At 41.2% G+C, this 20720-nt stretch overlaps 2 protein-coding genes across 3 annotated transcripts in view; both read left to right on the top strand.

Moving 5' to 3' along the window:
* Window positions 1-402: 402 nt before the first annotated feature.
* On the top strand, window positions 403-13196 carry LOC143001302 (NXPE family member 3-like). Of its 2 annotated transcripts, none has more exons than XM_076150829.1 (7): window positions 403-533; window positions 6644-6790; window positions 7847-8272; window positions 9229-9524; window positions 11508-11578; window positions 12279-12482; window positions 12630-13196. In XM_076150829.1, exons 2-7 carry the CDS (start codon window positions 6692-6694, stop codon window positions 13181-13183), a joined length of 1650 nt encoding a protein of 549 aa, XP_076006944.1. In that variant the 5' UTR covers window positions 403-533; window positions 6644-6691; the 3' UTR covers window positions 13184-13196. The 2 variants fall into 2 exon arrangements, with proteins under 2 accessions (XP_076006944.1, XP_076006953.1); XM_076150838.1 differs by lacking the exon at window positions 403-533 and adding an exon at window positions 4209-4360.
* Window positions 13197-16653: 3457 nt separating this feature from the next.
* LOC143001291 (NXPE family member 3-like) overlaps window positions 16654-20720 on the top strand; it is a 59424-nt gene continuing 55357 nt past the window's right edge. The window contains exon 1 of the mRNA XM_076150816.1: window positions 16654-17256. The gene's annotated coding sequence lies outside the window, so the exon portion shown is untranslated. The remainder of the gene's footprint in view (window positions 17257-20720) is intronic.

The raw sequence follows: 20720 nt of genomic DNA, 5'->3' as shown, positions 1-20720 counted from the left end.
CCTAACAAAAATACAACTAAGAACATATACCAGCACCAGTCTTTCCAGGATGTTGATCTCTAGCACTAGCTAGACACCTGCCAATGTTTTTACTGACATAGATGTGTAACATTTGCTTTTTCATGACATGGATTAGCAACATTTGCTTTGAGGTTTTGGGCAGTTGACACTATGACAATAAGAGCATCAGTCAGTGTTGATTATTTGAGCACATGACCCGTTTGAATTGTTTGGACAACTCTGGAAAGGAGGGTGGAAGCTCTCAGAAACTGACAAATCCTGTCTCCATTTGCAGGTGCTTCTCTAAACTTCACTTTGAGGTCAGAGTTACACTTCAAATAAATAAGATCCATTTGTAGCTCACTTGGAGCTCTGTCCACGTCACGCCTGAAAACAGCTGGAGTCAGTGTAAGATTGGGATTCCCAGTTTTACAGGGAATGCTTTTATACTATCAAAAACTAAAGTAACATCTGGAGTCTGGACCATGCAGCTTTAAATTGAGCTCCAAAGTATTGAGAGGAGTCAGGCAAAGGTACGTACTTTCTTCTTCTTGTAATGTAAATGTCCAAAAGTAGACGCAAGCTCGCTGCTTTAAAACTACGCTTAAAGTACTGCTTTTTAAACTAAAACGTGTGCAGACTCCTCCTGTAATTTGTAAATCCAAAAATGAAAAAAACACATTTATTTGAATCAACCAGTGTTCAGAGTAAAGTGTTTGATCATAAAATTTAATTCCGAATCGGATCAAATGTTCAGAAAAACAGCGCAAATTCTACCTCGCTACCTATACTGTTGTGTCTTGGATGATTGCAACTATTTTGTGTGTTCTATATCGCATACACCCAAATCTGTGAACATTTACAGGAAATATTAAACCTCCATCTAAATCTGGATCTCATTTAACCTAAGTGGTAATAATGGTGGTCACGATTTTGTGGAGAATAAATGTTAAAATAAAATATGGTTAGTATAATTCAGTTTTCATGCTGAATATTTTTATGGAAAAATCCTTCACAATGAGCATTCCATTATGGGACAGTTTTTGAGATGATTTTATACATACTGAAGGGAAGAAAAGAAAAGAAAAAGGGATGAAGAAAAAGAAGAGAACGAAAACATTGAAGAGGGCAAGAATGTGTCAATGAATGTACATATGAATTAAGGCAAAGAAATATCAAACAGAGTGAGAGCAACCAACCACAGCCGTCAAAGGTATTTTGAAATGACAAGACAATGGAACCATGGCGACTTACCTTGCATTACCATACATAAAATGTATTGCCAAGAAGCATTGTTACAACAGAGAAATAATCTACCAAACACAAATTTCTGAACTTTTTGTTCGATGTTTATATATCTTTTTAAATATATATTTTTTGAAGATTGAAGCATTTGTTGTTGAGTGTGTGTAGCACATTAGTATAAACAGATTATTTGTATTGTTATTTTACATTTTAAAATAACATAAACAAGGAAAGAGAGGCAGGCAGAGAGAGGCAGAAAGGAGAACTGAAAACCCTCAAGTGAACCAGCATACGTAATGTTCAAGTTAATTAGGACAGTAGGGTGACAAACAGGGCAACAGCAGAAAGCCACATCATATAACAGTGCTATGGATCGCATCATAGGCTTGCGGTGGGAGAACAGAGAAAAAAAGGAGAGACACGAGGAGGGGGAGAGGAGAAAGACAAAAAGGGAAGACCCCAACAGTCACACAACCCCACAATCACACCCCCCCATCCTGGCCAACCTACAATAAGGAAACTATTTGGTGATCAAGTTTCCAGTCATTGGTCTGGCATAGCCTGTAGATCTGTAAAGTAGGATAAAAGCAGTTTCATTACATTACGATCATTTGGCAGACGCTTTTATCCAAAGCGACTTACATTACATTACCACCCTTCGCAGAGGGGGGAGCAATTGAGGGTTCGGTGCCTTGCTCAGGGGCACCTCGGCAGGGACTCGAACCGGCAACCCTCCGGTTCCCAAGCGGAAGCTCTACGCACTGGACTACTGCCTCCCCTCCCCCTAGTTTCCATTGGTGAGAGAACTTATCAGTTTAAGAAAAAACCTCATGTCCCTCTGTTATTGTGAAATAGAGGGATGGGGTGAGGAATTTCCATCTTTCAATCAATTTCCATCTTGATTTGGAGAAGTGGACCCTGTGTACCACCTTAAACTGGATGAGAGCGAAATGAGCACAAGACAAGACAGTGTGTAGATTGCGTATGACTTTGTCCCACCAGTCTGTGTCTTGTTGGAGTTCAAGCTCACCCTCCCAGGCGGCCCTTATTTTACAATTAGATTCGCCCCCTAGGTCCAAGATGCAGCAGCAGATCCCAGAGATAGTCCCTCCCAGTGGTGTCCCAAACGCAAGCAGACCCTCCAAACAAGTTGGGGGGGGGGGGGGGGGGGGGGAAGGGAAGTCCTGGAAACTATCAGAGGCAAAGTGTCTGATTTGGAGGCACTTAAAACAAAGTAAATTTTATAAAATGTCTACTGATCATCATCAAGTTTTGCTCAATAGCAACTAAAAACAACTCTGAGAACAATATAATGGAACCAAATGAGGACTAATATACAGTGCTGAAAACTCACCATGGCTCTGACTTGTATACGTGAAAATGCAGTAGCAAGAGTTTACATAATGAGTGGTTACAATAATTAATGAGCACTAACTGCTAAAGCAGCATTGCCAAGAGGACATTCAGACTGGATGTTTGACAACTGGGCCCACAAACATGTCTTCCACTGCTCTGAAGTCCTGCACAATACACTCTCTTGTTTTTGTGGTCCAGCACCAGGACTCTGGTGGGACAAAAAGATGGATTTAGATGTTTTTGACTTGTCTGTGAACTGATTTTCACTGATATGTATAGCACAAGTGAGTTCAGAAAGTAATATTTTAACTGAGGATGGACACAATAAAGACTAAATGGACAATAAAAACATAAAGAGTGTGATAACAAGGAGCATATAGTCTACTAGTGGGGGACCCATAGAAAAACACATTATATGTCAAGAAGATGGTTTCCAAGGAAGATAAGAGGTGTAGATGATGGAACTAAGTAAGACTCCACACATACACAAACACACTGCTTGCCCAGTTCCCAGTTCACTGTTTTGTAGATCTTTACATTCACTTACAAGTAGTACCTGTTTCTAATGATGACACGTTGTTTGACTTAAGAGGCCATGTTGTTTTAAGCAGAAACGGCATCCAGCTCATGATGTATAGAGCAGACAGAAGGACCGGACAAAAAAGTAGCTCAAGGAGTTAATGCAATGCAATGCTTTCTGAAGTCCAAATGTAGGTGCAGGCTTGCAGCTTTAAAACTACGCTTAAAGTGCTGCCTTTTAAACTAAAAACTTACATAAGTAGTTCACATGTAATCGTGTATGAACTCATGTAACACACTCATTTGTTTGAATCAACTTCAGTGTTCTGAATAAAGTGTTTGATCGTAGAAATCTAATTTTGTATTGAATGTTCAGAAAAACTGCGTTAAGTTATTATTATTATTTTGTAGGCAGGGATAACCCATGCACAAAAGTTATATATATCATAAAGCAGGGGTATCAAAGTCAAATTGGTAAAGGGCCAGAGGCCAGGACCTTAGCCGGCAGGGGGGCACTTGAACAACGGAAGAAAAAAACCTTCAGTGTAACATATTCAGTCTATATATAAGATAAGGTAAGATAAGGTAAGATAATCCTTTATTCGTCCCACAAAAGGGAAATTCACATTGTTACAGCAGCAAAGTGAATAGTGCAAAGCAATAAAGGACATTAAGATCAAAATAAGAGACTAACAAAAGCAAAGAGCCTAACAAAAATACAACTAAGAACATATACCAGCACCAGTCTTTCCAGGATGTTGATCTCTAGCACTAGCTGGACACCTGCCAATGTTTTTACTGACATAGATGTGTAACATTTGCTTTTTCATGACATGGATTAGCAACATTTGCTTTGAGGTTTTGGGCAGTTGACACTATGACAATAAGAGCATCAGTCAGTGTTGATTATTTGAGCACATGACCTGTTTGAATTGTTTGGACAGCTCTGGAAAGGAGGGTGGAAGCTCTCAGAAACTGACAAATCCTGTTTCCATTTGCAGGTGCTTCTCTAAACTTCACTTTGAGGTCAGAGTTACACTTCAAATAAATAAGATCCATTTGTAGCTCACTTGGAGCTCTGTCTACGTCATGCCTGAAAACAGCTGGAGTCAGTGTAAGATTGGGATTCCCAGTTTTACAGGGAATGCTTTTACACTATCAAAAACTAAAGTAACATCTGGAGTCTGGACCATGCAGCTTTAAATTGAGCTCCAAAGTATTGAGAGGAGTTAAGGCAAAGGTAGGTACTTTCTTCTTCTTGTAATGTAAATGTCCAAAAGTAGACGCAAGCTCGCTGCTTTAAAACTACGCTTAAAGTACTGCTTTTTAAACTAAAACGTGTGCAGACTCCTCCTGTAATTTGTAAATCCAAAAATGAAAAAAACACATTTATTTGAATCAACCAGTGTTCAGAGTAAAGTGTTTGATCATAAAATTTAATTCCGAATCGGATCAAATGTTCAGAAAAACAGCGCAAATTCTACCTCGCTACCTATACTGTTGTGTCTTGGATGATTGCAACTATTTTGTGTGTTCTATATCGCATACACCCAAATCTGTGAACATTTACAGGAAATATTAAACCTCCATCTAAATCTGGATCTCATTTAACCTAAGTGGTAATAATGGTGGTCACGATTTTGTGGAGAATAAATGTTAAAATAAAATATGGTTAGTATAATTCAGTTTTCATGCTGAATATTTTTATGGAAAAATCCTTCACAATGAGCATTCCATTATGGGACAGTTTTTGAGATGATTTTATACATACTGAAGGGAAGAAAAGAAAAGAAAAAGGTATGAAGAAAAAGAAGAGAACGAAAACATTGAAGAGGGCAAGAATGTGTCAATGATTGTACATATGAATTTAGGCAAAGAAATATCAAACAAAGTGAGAGAGATCATATCAAGAGCATATTAAACAGCAGTAGTAAATACAGCAAATAAAATGGTACAAATATATGTTAATAATAATTTGTGGCCCTTTGCACCAGTTGGGGTTTAAATGTGGCCCTCTTGGCCTCTGAAGTTGAGTACCCCTGGTCTAAAGAGTCAAATAAATGTTTAGGTAGGAATAAAGGAAGTGATTGAAACAGGTAAAGAAATCTTGGCAGCGACGTGCGAACAGTGCCTACCCTGTGTCATCATGAAATGTAAAAAACGAGAAAAAGTGATTAAAAATAAATAAATAAATAAATATTTGTCCACTGAGCTGTGATAGAAACGTTATTATTGTATGCAATTTTCCAATGATTTTTATAATCAATATCACTGAATTTGTGTATTTTCCTGTTCAAATAGTCAAGTCAAAACAGTCAAGTACAGACAGTCAAGTGCACTGCATCACGACTTTCATCCCTAGCAATAATCTCTATTGAGACAGAGAGACTTTTAGAACTAAAAGAAGATAAATAGGACTTTACACCAAAGTCATAGTGATAATTGTCCAGAAGGATAGGCGAATGGAATTCATCAACAAGTAAAGGTAAGACATGCATAGACTCACTGCTGTACAATCCACCACAAAAATGAAAGACCAGCCCTTTTTAAATAATAAATACAATCAATTATCTTAAACAAGAAAAGAAAAAAAGAATCTTTTTGTTGTGGACTGTATATTCTTTCATTTGTATTGAATGAGTATGAATTGTGGAATTGTGATGGCAAATTTAGAACACACAGAGGGTGCAGCAGAGCAAATGTGCTCTCTCTGAGCTGCTTTAAATATAACCTTTTTCTTTGCCCAAATATGTACCTGTGTGTGTACAGAATGTTGATATGGGATATGAAACATAACCAGTAGTCAATGTGCAAGCAGCCAGTTGAATTTACGCTATTCTGTTGAATTCATATATTTGTAAATCTGACTTTGAAAGAGCCAGTGCCTCCCCAGCCACGAACCTCACAGCACGTCACTGAATCTCGGCAACACATTAATTTTGATGAATACGCAAAATGATAGAAAATAGAAAAATAACAAATAGAACAAGAAATATAACAATATGAGAGAGAGAGAGAGAGAGAGAGGGAGAGAGGCTACTAGACAGTATTTATGATGATGTCACCAGAGAGAGAACGGTGGCCACACCGGCCACTTGACCTTCCTTCACTCACAGTATTGCGCACTTGGCGTTGCCTGCGCACCCGCCGTTGCCCACGCACTCACCGGCGCGGCACATAGTACACACGGCGCACTCACCGCGCCACACTTGCCGCGCCACACTCGCCAAAGTCAATTTAATCACCTATCTTTCCCATTCTGATGCTCCGTTTAAACTTCAGCACGTCTTGACAATGTCAACATGCCCAAATGCATTGGATTGCTACCATGTGATAAGCTGATTAGATATTTGCGTAATGAGCGGTTGAACAGGTGTACCTAATAAATATAGAAGGTGGAAAAATAACGAAGAAATGTAACATAATGTAAAGAGAGAGAGAGACAGAGAGAGAGAAAGACTAGACAATGTTTTTGATGATGTGGATGATGAAGTTGTGAGTTTACTCTTTTTCCTGTTCACAGTGTCTGTGTGACTTGTCACTGCACCACTACAACACAGAGGAATGAACCATGAAGGCCAACGCTTGTAAAAGGAGTCATATCTTCATTAGCATCTTCCTGGCTACGTTTGCCCTGCTCTTCATGATGTTGAAATATTACAGCCTGGAGGTAAGTTTGAAACAGAATGATTCCTTTTACAAATCAGTATATGCAGGTAAATGTTCTTGTTCTGCATTATAAAAATGTTGACTACCTCCAACCTGGCATTACCACCCACGGACTTGACGCTCATTATGGAAATTAGGAAGAAATCCCCGGGAGAGGCAATTCCATGACAGATTCCCTCTCCAGGAATGGCTGGGTGTGCAATAGGAACTTCCAGTGGGATTATGCAGAGGTACAAAAAACATGCAGGGCAAAACACACAAAAGTCATGCATTGGGAGATATCATGCAAGACAGGGAGGAGGGAGAGAGAGACAGGGACAGAGCGAGATGACCAGAAAGGTAAAGCACAGTACAATGTAACCCTATGTTTTGAGAGTCTCTCTCCTAGGGCAGCGGTTCAGGCAGGTAGTGGAGGATGTTGTGGGGGGGCAGCTTGGCAGAGCAGACGGTGGGGGGTTAGTTGGAGATGAGGAGAATGGCAGGGTGAAAAAATTGGTGGCGTGGGGTCAGCCATGGAAGATGGGATGGGGAGGGGCAAAGTGGCAGAGCAGAGTCCTGGTGGTGGAGCACCCCGGCGTCCCTCTGGGAAGGCGGCTGTCTGTTGCTGAAACAGCCATGGAGCTGAAACACAGCTGACCTGTGGAGATCAGTTGTGGAGGAGGCAACTAATTTGGTAAAACTGTCCAGTGAGACGGTCTCGAAGAGAACCAGACAGCAAACAGGGAGTTATCCTTATGAGGTCCAAAGCAGGTTGCAGTTGATAACGAGCTGTAAATCCTGCAATTACACCCATGATGGTTTAAGATGTTCTTCCATATCCTATAGCCGTCCTGATTTTTCCATCAACCAGTATGCGCCTTTGTCAGCACCTTTGCCTATTGTTAAATGTTAATTCATATTCCTTTTTGGATTGTTAAATATATACTATAACTGTAATGGTGCTGTGCCGTGTTAGTGCACTATCTGGATACTTTAAAGTTTAAAGTCATTAAGTTTAACCATCAGTCAACAATTATTTGTAGGAACTGTTTTCGTCACCACACCCTGCTTGTTTCAGAATGTCATCAAGTCAACTGAAGTTCTCCAGGGAGCTTCCACTGAGCACCAGCACAACATCTGCAGGCACAGGCATCTGTCACCTGACGATGCACAGGAGCAACTCCTTCTGCTTGACACCATTGTTTGGCCTGAAACGCCACACTCTTCCACTCCTATTGAGCAAACCAGCGACCCTGCCCACAGCACTTTCACCATCCTTCCAAAGCCGGGAGGAGGACAGTGGCATGTTGGTGATCACCTGGAGGCTCTGATCCAAGTATGTGACTTTCAGGGACATCCAAAGAACTCTGGAGGAGATGTTTTAGTTGCCCGGCTGCACAGCCCAGATCTTCATGCAGGAGTGGCGGGGCAAGTCGTCGACCACCTCAACGGTTTCTACTCTGCTGTTTTCCCGTTACTGTGGGAGGGAATTGCACAGGTTGAGGTATATCTGTGTATTTTAACCATTTGTGTGTCAGTGTTGGCTACAGGTGTTGGCTGTTGCTGCATTAATTATACCTTGAAAATCAGAAGTCGGAGCTGGGAATGATGTCACACCTGAATTGACCGTGTTCCTTTATAAGTCTGAAAACCAATAAGGACGCCTCCAGGAAAACCTTCAGATTAGTCATTTTTAGCCATTGTTAGCAATACGAGTTGCTAACAATGCATTACGCAGTATTTTGTCCATTCAAACACCTCAGCAACATGTCCACTGATAATAGTGGGATATTACTGTGTGTACGACGCTTTAATCAGGCCCAAGACAGAGGTGCTTATAGACAGTATAATAAACTAAAGCTTTCACATTGTTGATGCACTGAGCAGCCATTTTGGGTTTTGGGGTTTTTGACTTTTTGAATTGGAAATCTGACTTCAGGGGGCGTTCCAGTTGGAATTTCCAATCGGGAAGTTGGAAGGCATCTTTACTTTATTGATCAGACATATTTTCACAACCGGTATGGCAGACAAACTATTCACAACGAAATTACAATTGGTAAAGCATATTGGCAGGGGTAAGTAAAGTAAGGTAAACAAATCCAAGATGGACAGAGACTAGATGGCACAAAACCATTTGATGATCTGGTGGATCTAATTTCACAAATGTGTCTCAGCTTTACGTAATGCATTTACTTGTAAATTGCATTTGGATCACATTACATTGTGCACACATCAAGATATGGATAATGTACTTTATGTGAATACATATTCCATTTTAATGCAAGATGTGAATGAAGCCTATTGCTGAGGATTGGACGCTGTTACAGTGTATTCCGGCTGTTATTGTACCTAAAGCTAAATTTAGTTTTCAGTTGATTTCCTTTTCTCTGTCCATAATTGGAATAGCAGAAGACTAAAAACGTGAGTATCCTTGCGTAAACTCAATAAAATTACTTCCAGGTGACGCTGGTTCACCCCAGTGAGGCTGTCACAGTCCTGCGCAGGCTCAACAGAGAACAGCCAGACCGGATTTCTTTCCAAAGCCTTTATCGCTCCGGCTCTGTTTCTGAAACCTCCATCTGCAACATCTGCCTGCCGCCAACTGAGAAGGAGCTGTGCAACTACACAGACCTCCACACAGGGGATCCATGGTTCTGCTTCAAGCCAAGCCGCCTCAGCTGCGATGACAGGGTCAACCATGCCAGGGGAGGATTTAAGCAAAACATTGCAGCACAGGAGGAGAAGCTCTTTCGCAGGTAAGAAGAAGAAACACATGTCAAAGCCCTGCCAGGTTTACTTTGGTTCCACTAACCTTCTGCTCTCTGTGGAGTTTCCTCCGGCATTTCCTGCCTAAAATAAATTATCCATACGCATTAAGGCAGTGGTTTCCAAACTTTTTCTTTCTTGCCCCCCCCTTTTTAGATCAGAAGTTTTTCACGGTTTCGCGCAGATTCCTGAATGTGAAATACGTATATGAAAGCTGTCCACACATTTTTATTAAGTTTAAGTAGGACTATAAGTTCAGGTGGTAGAGCGTTCCTCCGAACCCTGTGACGCAGGAGTCTCCAACACGTCACTGGCAAGCGCCACTGTCTGAGTGTCTAAGTGGCTTGCGAAAAGTTCAAAGAATACATCAATTTGACTACACAACGTCACTTGGTAAACCTGCTTACATTTCTAACTCATCAAATTCCCCCTTCGGTCACAAAATATTTTTTATGCTGTATCAAATGACACTGCTGTCATGTTTGGTTACATCAGTGACATCGTGACATTAGGCGATAATAGTAGGCTAGCAAGCGCACGCCGGATCTGACAATGACCGCGGAAATAGCCCCTATAATAGGCAAAAAATATATTATTTTCATCAGGGATTGAAATGTTTTTTTACAAATGTGAATGACAAGTGTGTGTGTGTCTCATTTGCGTTGCGAGCGCGTCTGGTGAGCGCATCTGTCGAGTGCCACTTTACCAAAGTCCACAGCAACATTTCACAGGACTTTCCGTCTGCTATAACAGGCTACGAACAGAGAAGGTAAAGGAGCTCCATAGGGGTGAACTGAAGTGGATTCACTCCAGCCGACACCACACACTCTTTGTCATCTCACTGACACCAGGAAAGATTGAATGCGAACAGTTTACATTACGGTCCTTTAGCAGACGCTTTTATCCAAAGCGATCTACATTACATTTCCACCCATTACAGAGGGGGGAGCAGTTGGGGTGTTCGGTTGCCTTGCTCAGGGGTACCTCGGCAGGGACTCGAACCGGCGACCCTCTGGTTCCCAAGTGGAAGCCCTACCGACTGAGCTACTGCCAGATGATATGGGAACTATAGGGGATTCCCAGAATTACAGGGAATGTGAAAGGACATTGTGACAGTGATATGTGGACAGACAGAAAATGTGAAATATATAAGTAGAATAGTAAAATAAGTAATCCCATTGTTTTGTTTTCTATGAGATTAATAGGATATGAATTTATTAGTTTGAGCTTGACACACAGAAAATGTATACAGACAAATCTCATGTTGCTGGATTTAAGCTGTTTTTGATACAAAATGTCTGTTGGATATCAACATTTTGTAAATTTTCACACAAAAGACGCTAATTCAGCTGGTTTGGGTGGAGGATTAGCCATGTGGATAAATGTTACTAATAATGTAAAACTTATAGCTCTCAGACACTTTTATTCTGTCAGATTAGCTCTCAGAGGAAAAAAGGTTGGAGACCCCTGCTGTGGAGAGAAGCTGTCTATGATTGAGACAGCTCAGGAGCCATGGAGCTGTAAAATCGCTGCCCTGTGGTACCCGCACTCAAGAGTGTGGAGCCCACAGGCCAAGTGGTCAGTCCAGTCACGAGGTGTAACTAAGTCACTACAATTACTATCACTCAACAAGTGGACGGTGTCTATCTAAGGAACTGAACCTGGAGTGGCTAATCAGTCAAAAGTAGACTGTGCCTCTTGTTCATTGGTGAGTTAGCAATTACCAAAGTAAACTGAAAAGAGGTGCGTCATGAGGTGGGATTTTAAAACATTTCTAGGGAGCCTGTCTCTTTACTGACTGCAGGAAGTGGGTTCCAGAGAAAAGGAACGTTTTTCAAAATGTACTTTATTTTCAATCTTAACATTAATTATACTTTTTAATAATTGCCCTTTTCCCACTTCTTTTAAATTATTCAGATGTTTCTGCTCCTCTTCCTGGAATTTGAGATATTTCTGTATTCATTTTTCTTTAGTGGTGTCAACATGAAAGTTTCCATAGGTGCTTCTGGATCTGACAGCGTCACCGTGCTACCAAAAGAGAACGGTAAAGCAAAATAAATTTTGAATTCACTTAAGTAAACTTCAGTAAACTTGTATTTTCTTTTAACTTCACTAAAGAAAATACATTTAAAAAGTATGATAGTTTTCAGTATCTTTGTCACCCAGACATTTGTCCATGTGCTGTTTTATCCTGAATTCACATACTTATATATGAGCAATAACCACAAACGACTGTAACAGATAGCAGTGCAGTTTTCAGCACTGACACAAACTACACATACTATGTTGATCCGTTCTTCTTGTGAAAATCTCCGGTCTACAGGCACCTCTCTTGCCTGTGGTCGATTCCAGGCAGGAGTCTTTTGGGAGAAATGTGAAGAAATTGTTAGGAAGTTGTCAGAGAGTGTAGCATTCACCTGGTGTGGTACTTTTGGATTTTTTTTATATTAAACAGTTCATGACAGCTGTGACATCACCAGTCCCATATAAGACTTCATCTAGGTGAGGTCGAGGTCAACGATCAACTTAGTTGACCCAAGATGCATTTTTAGTTTATTATGCTTGTACCTCCAACATTGCCATTTTTTCTCTCAGATGTGCAAACCACACCAAGTTCCAAAGATGTACATTCAGTGAATACCTACATATCTCAGTCTGAATCTATCTATCAAGAAACAAAAGTGTGACATAATAGAAATATATGTTGTACATACTACAGATGTTTAATTTTAACTTCCTCTCAGGTACACCAGAGGTGAAGAACATTGTGAATCCTAAGCCCCCTGGATATTACTACAAGGGAGTGTGGCGTGCACTAGATGGCACTAGAGTTCATCAGTTCGAAAAGGCCTCTGATGTCACTCAATGTCTAAGAGGCAAGGTGCTCCACCTGTTTGGAGATTCCACCATCAGGCAGTGGTTTTTACACCTCAACGCAGCACTACCAGGTGGATGATTCACAGGAATGTTTTTGTTTTTATCCCCACATGTGACTCAGATATTCACTGTTTTAGTCCTCATCCCTATTGGCATTAACATTGGCTCTCATAACTTCGCAAATACAGTTCTGTCAGTAAAAATCTTCTCTGTGTTAGATCTTAAGGAATTTGACCTGCACAGCAACAAGCAAACTGGGCCATTTATGTCTGTGGACATCACAAATAACATCATGGTGGACTTCCGCTGCCATGCCCCTCCTATCCGTTTTGGCACCCTCGAAACCAGCGAGGTGCGTTACATTGCCAACGAACTGGACGGACTGCTTGGGGGAGCCAACACCATTGTGGTCATCGGGATCTGGTCTCACTTCAGCACTTTTCCCATGGAGATCTATATCCAGCGGCTCATGAGCATCCGCAAAGCAGTTGTGCGGCTGCTGAAGAGGGCTCCTGACACGCTGGTCGTCCTCAGAACAGCAAACCTTAAAGCTTTGACACTTTATGAGACGCTGACAAACAGTGACTGGTACTCCATGCAGCGTGACAAGTTACTCAGAGCAGTGTTCAAAGGAATGAACGTTAAGTTGGTGGACGCGTGGGACATGACTCTAGCCCACTACTTGCCACACAACCTCCATCCACAACCCCCTATTATAAAAAATATGATTGATGTTCTCCTGTCCTACAAATGTGGCCAAAGGAGCGGCTAGGTGTTTGTTTGTTGAGGACAAGTGGGGATTCAATCATGTGTGAGGTTTACATACAGTATGTTGTTTTCCCTTTGTATAAGTTTCCTCCCAATAGTCCAAAAGTGTCCTTCATGTGGGTGAGACACTTCTACTATTGTAATGAGCAACATGTGTCCACACTGGCATTTCAACAAAAGCACTTAACTTTATCTTCCTTTTCTTTTTATAAGCAAAATAAGCAAAATGGTGGTATCACACAGTGAGGAATGTACATTTACATGTCCACTGTACTAAAATGAGTAAGATATTCCATGGATGGAATGAAAAGTATAATATGATGTACATCACATGACAATCATTATTCAGCAAGCTCATCGAAAAAGGACATGCCTACAGAGAATGTTTGTTCCTTTCTACAAAGTAACATTGACACAGTGTCAATTAAGTAAATCCGTTTACAATGTTGTAAACAATGTTCACAATCTGCAGTTCCACCAGGAATGAACCCTTCTGATGTCATGGAGTTTAGTTTCACTGACACAGCAACCCCTGTAATTGTAGAAAACATTTTGTATTGCTGTCTGTACTCTGTACCCACTGAAAAGTGCTAAAGACCAATAAACAGCCAATAAGCCAATTGACTTTTTGCATTGAAATATTGTCTGTTCACATCATGTAATTTTAGTCTTTATTTTGTATCTTGCCAAAGATGTCAGGAAGTGAATCACAAACAAAACTGCAAACAATAGAAGATTTTGGCGTGAGGAGAAAGCTGTCTACATCTTCTGTATTTTATTCCAAAGTATTTTCCCTTCACCTTTAAGGCACGGGAAACTCAGTCATTCTTGGGGAATGGCAGCTTTATTGTCACAACTGCTAAATGTTAATTGCTCCAGACACTGCCCATGATCTTCATGATAAGTCATTATTTATTGTCTTTAAAAAATCCTATATTTTTATTTTTATTTATATTTTTATTTTATAATTTAATAATGTCGTTTCTACATAGGCTCTACCTATCTCATTTAATCTTAGGCTGCATGTAAGGCCAGCTGTTTAACAATAACAATATGGTTCAGAACTGTAACCTTACACCTTGTTAGGGTTCTGGTCAAATTATATTATGGCCCCATATTCCCAAGACTACATTAATTGTTGTACTAAATCCCCCAACCCTCTCTCTGTCTCACAATGGCAATGGACGACACACTGCTTTTCTTTAAACTTTATTAGATCGATTAGATACACAATGAGAGGACACTCACAAATGGCAACCATTCTTTACTTTGCAAATCTGCAGGTTTTGCCAGATTAAAGGCTAGTTCGAAAAGTTTGAAAATTACATGCTCATTGTTATATCTTGAGATACTATCTTCCATATAAACATTTGGCAAAAATAAAAGACTACACACACACACTGTCTATAAAGAAAAATAAGACATTTGCTTTATTTGAATTGCGGCAGAGAATTATACAGCCTCAGCCAACTCCTAAAACAGTCAATTTAATTAGTGACTATTATCTTTGGCAGGTGCTGCAACTCTCTGGGGCAGAAAACACTTGGACACACACTGAAAGAAGACTCTTTGGCTCATGGGAAATAGTCAAGATATGTCAAGTAATAATTCAGACACACTGCAGAGATCCTTTACACTTTTCTACATTCCCAAGACCTGACTCAGCTGAGGGAGCTGTAAATCATATAATTTCTGATCATAACATGTATGCAACATTAATTAAATGAAACGTATAAAAGAATAGAATAGCAACTTCATTGTCCCAGAGGTGAAATTGGTAACAAATTAGCCTTGTCCATGAATTGGTATGGCATCTTATTTTCTGTTCAGATTGTAATTATATTCTATTGTACAGATATTGACAGCAATCATGCAAATGTATGGCAAGTAGATGGCAGAATGACATAGGTACTTTGCCACACAATTAAAAATATTACAATATACTCATAATAATCCCCTGTTATGATGTCAGAAAACCATCAGGCGGATGGTCTGCGGTGGCTGGAAATCAGGAAGGAGGAGGGGCTCAGGCGGATGACATGAGACCTGGTCTGAGGGCTCAGGGGGGTGGCCTGGGCTCAGGGTTCCCGGAACGCCAGTCGACCTGAAGGCAGGGACGAGTCAGTGCAGTCGGGGGCTGAGTGAACTCAGTTGGACGCTGAGTCCAACCATTTAGGTAACAGGTGAACAGGAACAGGATGACTTGATAAAAGGAAGTCAAGCTGCAGGGCTGGAGGTGAAGGTGAAATCATTTTCTCTGTTTTTCTTTTCACTGAAAAGGGGAACAGAGCAAAGCACTCACCACGTCTCATGGAAGAAATAGTCGCTGAATGTGTTTCTAATAAGCAGAGGAGGCATGGTTGGTTGCTCAGTGGCGGGAGAGTGCAGCGCTGGAGGGGAGGCTGCAACTTGTGGACACTTGTAAACTCGCTGGAGAATATGAAGAACCAAGGCAAAAGGTCTCATTAATGTTTCTTTCATATTTCACATTTCATGTTTTTCTTTTCTCTGTGGACAGAAACTATCTCCGAAATGTCTAATAAGAGATATAAGCTCATTGTCATGTCAAAGGCTTTCTTCAATAAAATATTAAACAAAAAGATTTTTTTTAAACTAAACACAATTCATCACCACTCCTCTTTGCCCTGGCCATTGAATCATTGCAGTCTCATTACAGTCTTTCACTCTCTTTCAAGGTGTTATCTGCAATGGTGTCGAACAACCACTATTACAAAGATGTAAGTTCAGTGGGGGTCTCGCCCTACCAAACCTCCAATCCTTTTACTGGGCATTCCATATCGACAAATTACGCTACTGGGTGAATTCCCCTAAACTACCCTGGTGCAGGCTGGAAGCCCAATCGTACTCCTCCTCCTCCTCCTCCGCCACTGCCCTAATTTACTCTCCCAACCAAGAACTCTCAGTTCACCAACAACCCTGTTGTTCTTAATACTCTAATGATTTGGTACCAATCAGGAATCACTTTAAATTCGTAAACGCATCCCCCATGGGTCCAGTCCACAACAACCACATGTTCCCCCCTCATTCTTGGACTCTTCCTTCTCAGCATGGCACCACAAAGGCATACAATGTTTCCTTGACCTGTACTCCGATGGCAGTTTTAACAGCTTCTCCAATCTGTCAACTCATTATAGACTACCTGCTAAGCAATTATTTAAGCACTTCCAAATCAGACACTTTGCCTCCAGCAATTTCGAAAACTTCCCTTCCCCTCCCCCTCAACTCATGTTGGAAGACCTGCTAACGTTCAAGACACCACTAACTGGGACCATCTCTGAGATTCATAGCCGTATTCTGGGCCTCGGGACCTATCTAATTCTAAAACTGTCGCTGCCTGGGAGACTGAGCTTGAACTCCACCTTGAGATAGACTGGTGGGACGAAGTAATACACAATCTACATAATGTCTCGTCCTATGCTCCTCTCGCTCTCATCGAGTTCAAGGTCGTACACAGGGTCCATTTTTCTAGATCCAGATTGGCCGAAATGTACACAGACATAGAGGACAAATGTCATAGATGTTCGAACCCTCACTGTAACCTAAGCCACATGTTCTTTCTCTGGCCTAGACTCCACAATTACTGTTCCGGTTACTTCAACACATTGTCCACCATATTGGGAATGCAAGTTCAACCCTCCCCTCATATTGCCATCTTCGGTACCCCATCTGACTCACGCCAATTTAACACCTCACAAAAGAAAATGGTCATGTTCACCTCTTTGCTTGCTAGACGCCGCCTGCTCCTGCATTGGAAATCCCCTACACCTCCCTCTATTTCGCAATGGCTGAAGGATACAATGTATTTTCTTAAACTCGAGAAAATCAAGTGATGAGGGGCCACACTGATGAACCTTCCTTCTCTCTCTCTATCTCTCTCTCACTCGTCACCCTCTTTTTGTATAAAAAATGATCTCCAAAATATCCTATAATTGTATGCGCAATGTCATGTAAATTGTTTGCTTCACTAAAAACAAATAGCAAAAAAACTTCACAGATCTACAGGCTAAGCCAGACCAGTGACTGATTACTGATCTGGACCTTGCAGCTTTAAATTGAGTATGTTCAGTTCTTATCTTATCATATCAAGCAAAAATGCGAGACCATCCACTTTAGGTCACCCAACTCAGGTACCACCAGCCTACCATCCATGAATGCCTTCATCTCTCTCAACTAAAAAAAACCTCTTCAAGACACTTCTGTGAAGTAGAGAACATCTGCATATTCTGCATGAATTTCCTCGAGAAATGCACAAAACTGTCTGATGTTGTTAATGCATTTCACCACATCAGACGAGATGTGATCAAATTTGAGGCATTTACTACAAAGTGCTTCCTGATGAATAATGTAGTGGAGAGCTGGAGCAGCATAATCATCCTCATGCTTTCTCTGAATGAGGGGCCACGTCCATTTTTGCCTAATTACATCACATAACGATCATTTAGCAGACGCTTTTATCCAAAGCGACTTCCAATAAGTGCGTTTCAACATAGGTAGATAAAAGTAATTGTCATTGATGGAGCTGCTGCTCGGCTGGTACGGTCAACCTCAGCACAGAGCTTTTGAAAGGCTTCCCAAGCACTGGTTGCTTCAACCCTTGCACAGTTTATCTCAGACACGCCACACAAGATATCAGGAGGGGGAGGGGCTACCTTTCATACCTGTGGTCTTGGTTAATGGTAAATAGCCTGGGACAATTTCCAGGGCAACTGGATTTGGTCAAAAATAAATAAAACATAAACATAAATCAAGTTATACTTGTTGTTGTTGATGTTTTAGAAAGAGAGAGTGAAAGGAGTCACACAACCCCACATTCACACAACCCTGTCCTGGTCCGTCTGCCATAAAGAAACTGTTTGGTGTTCAGGTTTTCAGTCAATGGTCTGGCAATGGTCTGACGTAGATCTGTGAAGAAGATAAGAAATCTATAGATATATGAAGTATTAAGATTAGGTTATTTTTGACGTGCCTTTGTGGAGATTACCTAGAAACATTCTCTGGCACTTTGCATTGTGGCTTGTGTTTCTTCTTTGCACGATGCAAATGGTTTGTCTCTGGAAAGGAGTGGGGCTTGTTTTTCACGTTAGAGATGTTCTCCAATGTGTTCACGAAGTATTGTGTCTGTCAACTGTGTCAATCATATCAGAATCAGAAAAAATTTATTGATCCCAGGGGGATATTAGGTCTCATTCTTAAATATGATGAGTGTAGAGAAATTAAACAAAGATATATGTAAAAATATGTGCATTATACACTCACCGGCCACTTAATTAGGTACACCTTGCTAGTACCAGGTTGGACCCCCTTTTGCCTTCAGAACTGTGTTGGTGATATTGCTTTATCAAAGATTGCTATCAAAAATGAAATAAAATAAAATAAAAATAAAATAAATAATTAATAACTTTAATAAATTAAAGTCCTCGGGGCACCACCCTGTTTGTTGGCACAGGGAACCAAGATAGCAGATAATTGACCTAACCTTAAAGATTCACCATAAGTCTTAATTATCAATTAAAATTATCAGATTAATTAATAAATTAATAAAACGGGAATAATTTAAAGATTATTTTTGCGCTCGAAATCAATCTAGAAGGGTGAGACTTGACGCGCGTAGAGGCTGATAATCATACAGACATTCAGAGCAAACAATTTCAGACACTTCTTGTGAAAATATGAAAAGATTTATTTACTCACAATAATAACTAAGGTCATTACCATCAATAGAACAAATCAGAAAACATAAACAATGTCAAGAAGTTCAGGCAACAACAGATTTGAATGCAAGGAAGACAAAACTGGAGTGTGTGTGTGTGTGTGTGTGTGTGCGAGTGTGTGTGTGTGCGTGTGGGAGGGAATGATGCACAGGAAGTGGCGGAGTTATAACACGCCCACTAGTAGGATCTGGATCAAACTAAGATGGCGGGATCTAGCTTAGAAACAGGCTATGTAGCAATGGGGGCTAAACACATGTGAATGGGAGGGGTCCCAAGATGGCGGCTTTCTTCCTAGCTTCCCTATATGTGGCTGTGTGCTGGTGCGTGCGTGCGTGCGTGTGAGAGTGTGCTCCGCCCCTCGACACGGCAGAAGATGGGGTAGAGACAGTCTTGATTCAGGTAACTTGTGAGGCAGGCTGAGAGGCTCAAAGCAAGGCTTACAATACACAACATCACAGTCAGACACACGGCGGTGTAGCACATTAGCAGTTTACCAGAACAAAGGATTGAGAGAGAGAGAAAGAGAGAGAGAGAGAACGGCGCACACGCAATCGGTGTTGATTAACACCGAGGAAAAATTAAAGAACACACTTGTAATATTAAGCTTAGTTAAGAACACATGGTATCCTATATCTAATGCACATAATATCACTTCCTAACTCTTTGTCTGCCCAGACGTCTAAGCCTTACTTGATGGAATTACGTCCGTGTGGTAATTCACCGTAGAGGTAGTCGAGCAGTCCGTTGTGTTGAAGATCCAGTTGGGTCGTGGGTTTGAACAGATTCAGGTGCTGATGAGTTGATCATAGGGCCAGTCTGCAAGTCCTCGATTTTCCTGGTCCCAGTGGGAAGGCCTGGTAGTTGGTCGACGGGGAATTGGAAGAAAACAGGAGGAAACGCTTCTTTCCTCAGGTGTAATCAGGATTCAGGTCGAGCAACCAAAGGGGGATCTCCACGGGTTTAGAGAGAGGAAAAAGGTGTTCACTGAAACAAAGTTTGGGCCTTTGTTCAGAGAGAGAGAGATCTCTTGACGTCTTCAGCAGTCGAGCAGAAGCACAGAGAGAAAGTCTTGGGGACAAATCAAACCTTTTATAGCTCCCCACTGATAAGATGTGAAAAGGGGTTGACCCCAGGTACAGTGGGTGATGTAGTTTTGTAGTTCTGTCCTGAGACAAAGGATCCTGCTTATCTTCAGGCCACATGGAGGCCATGTGGCTAAGGTTTTGACCTGTGTGGTAGGCCTCACAATTTAATGCTTGAGAACTGGTATTTGCCCCTACAACTGCCTTAATTATTTGTGGCATAAATTCAACAAGGTGCTGGAAACATTCCTCAGAGATTTTGGTCCGTATTGACATGATAGCATCACGTAGTTGCTGCAAGTCGCTGTTCCACCACATCCCAAAGGTGCTATTGGATTGAGATCTGGTGACTGTTGAGGCCATTTGAGTACAGTGAACTCATTGTCATGTTCAACAAACCAATTTGAGATGATTTGATCTTTGTGACATGGCGCGTTGTCCTGCTGGAAGTAGCCACCAGTAGATGGGTACACTATGGTCATGAAGGGATGCACATGGTCGGCAGCAATACTCGGGTAGGCTGTGGCACTTAAATGATGATCAATTGGTACAAAGGGGCTCAGAGTGTGCCAAGAAAATATCCCCCACACCATGTCACCACCACCAGCTGCCTGAACCATTGATACAAGGGAGGATGGATCCATGCTTCCATGTTGTTTATGCCAGATTTTGCCCCTACCATGCGAATGTCGCCAATCAGACCAGGCAACATTTTTCCAATTTTGGT

Source organism: Genypterus blacodes, unplaced genomic scaffold (genome assembly GCF_046128005.1).
Source record: "Genypterus blacodes isolate CSIRO-AG114 ecotype Tasmania unplaced genomic scaffold, CSIRO-AGI_Gbla_v1 ptg000007l_1, whole genome shotgun sequence".
Lineage (NCBI taxonomy): Eukaryota > Metazoa > Chordata > Actinopteri > Ophidiiformes > Ophidiidae > Genypterus > Genypterus blacodes.
This window is presented reverse-complemented; position numbering and strand designations above follow the sequence as displayed.

What these genes read in the sequence shown, in the direction of transcription:
- LOC143001302 (XM_076150829.1), top strand. Translation starts at nt 6,692, where the DNA reads ATGAAGGCCAACGCTTGTAAAAGGAGTCATATCTTCATTAGCATCTTC. An exon ending in GAGGAGAAGCTCTTTCGCAG is followed by an intron (nt 9,525 to 11,507) that starts GTAAGAAGAAGA and finishes ATTTTTCTTTAG; the next exon opens with TGGTGTCAACATGAAAGTTT. An exon ending in CCTCAACGCAGCACTACCAG is followed by an intron (nt 12,483 to 12,629) that starts GTGGATGATTCA and finishes TCTCTGTGTTAG; the next exon opens with ATCTTAAGGAATTTGACCTG.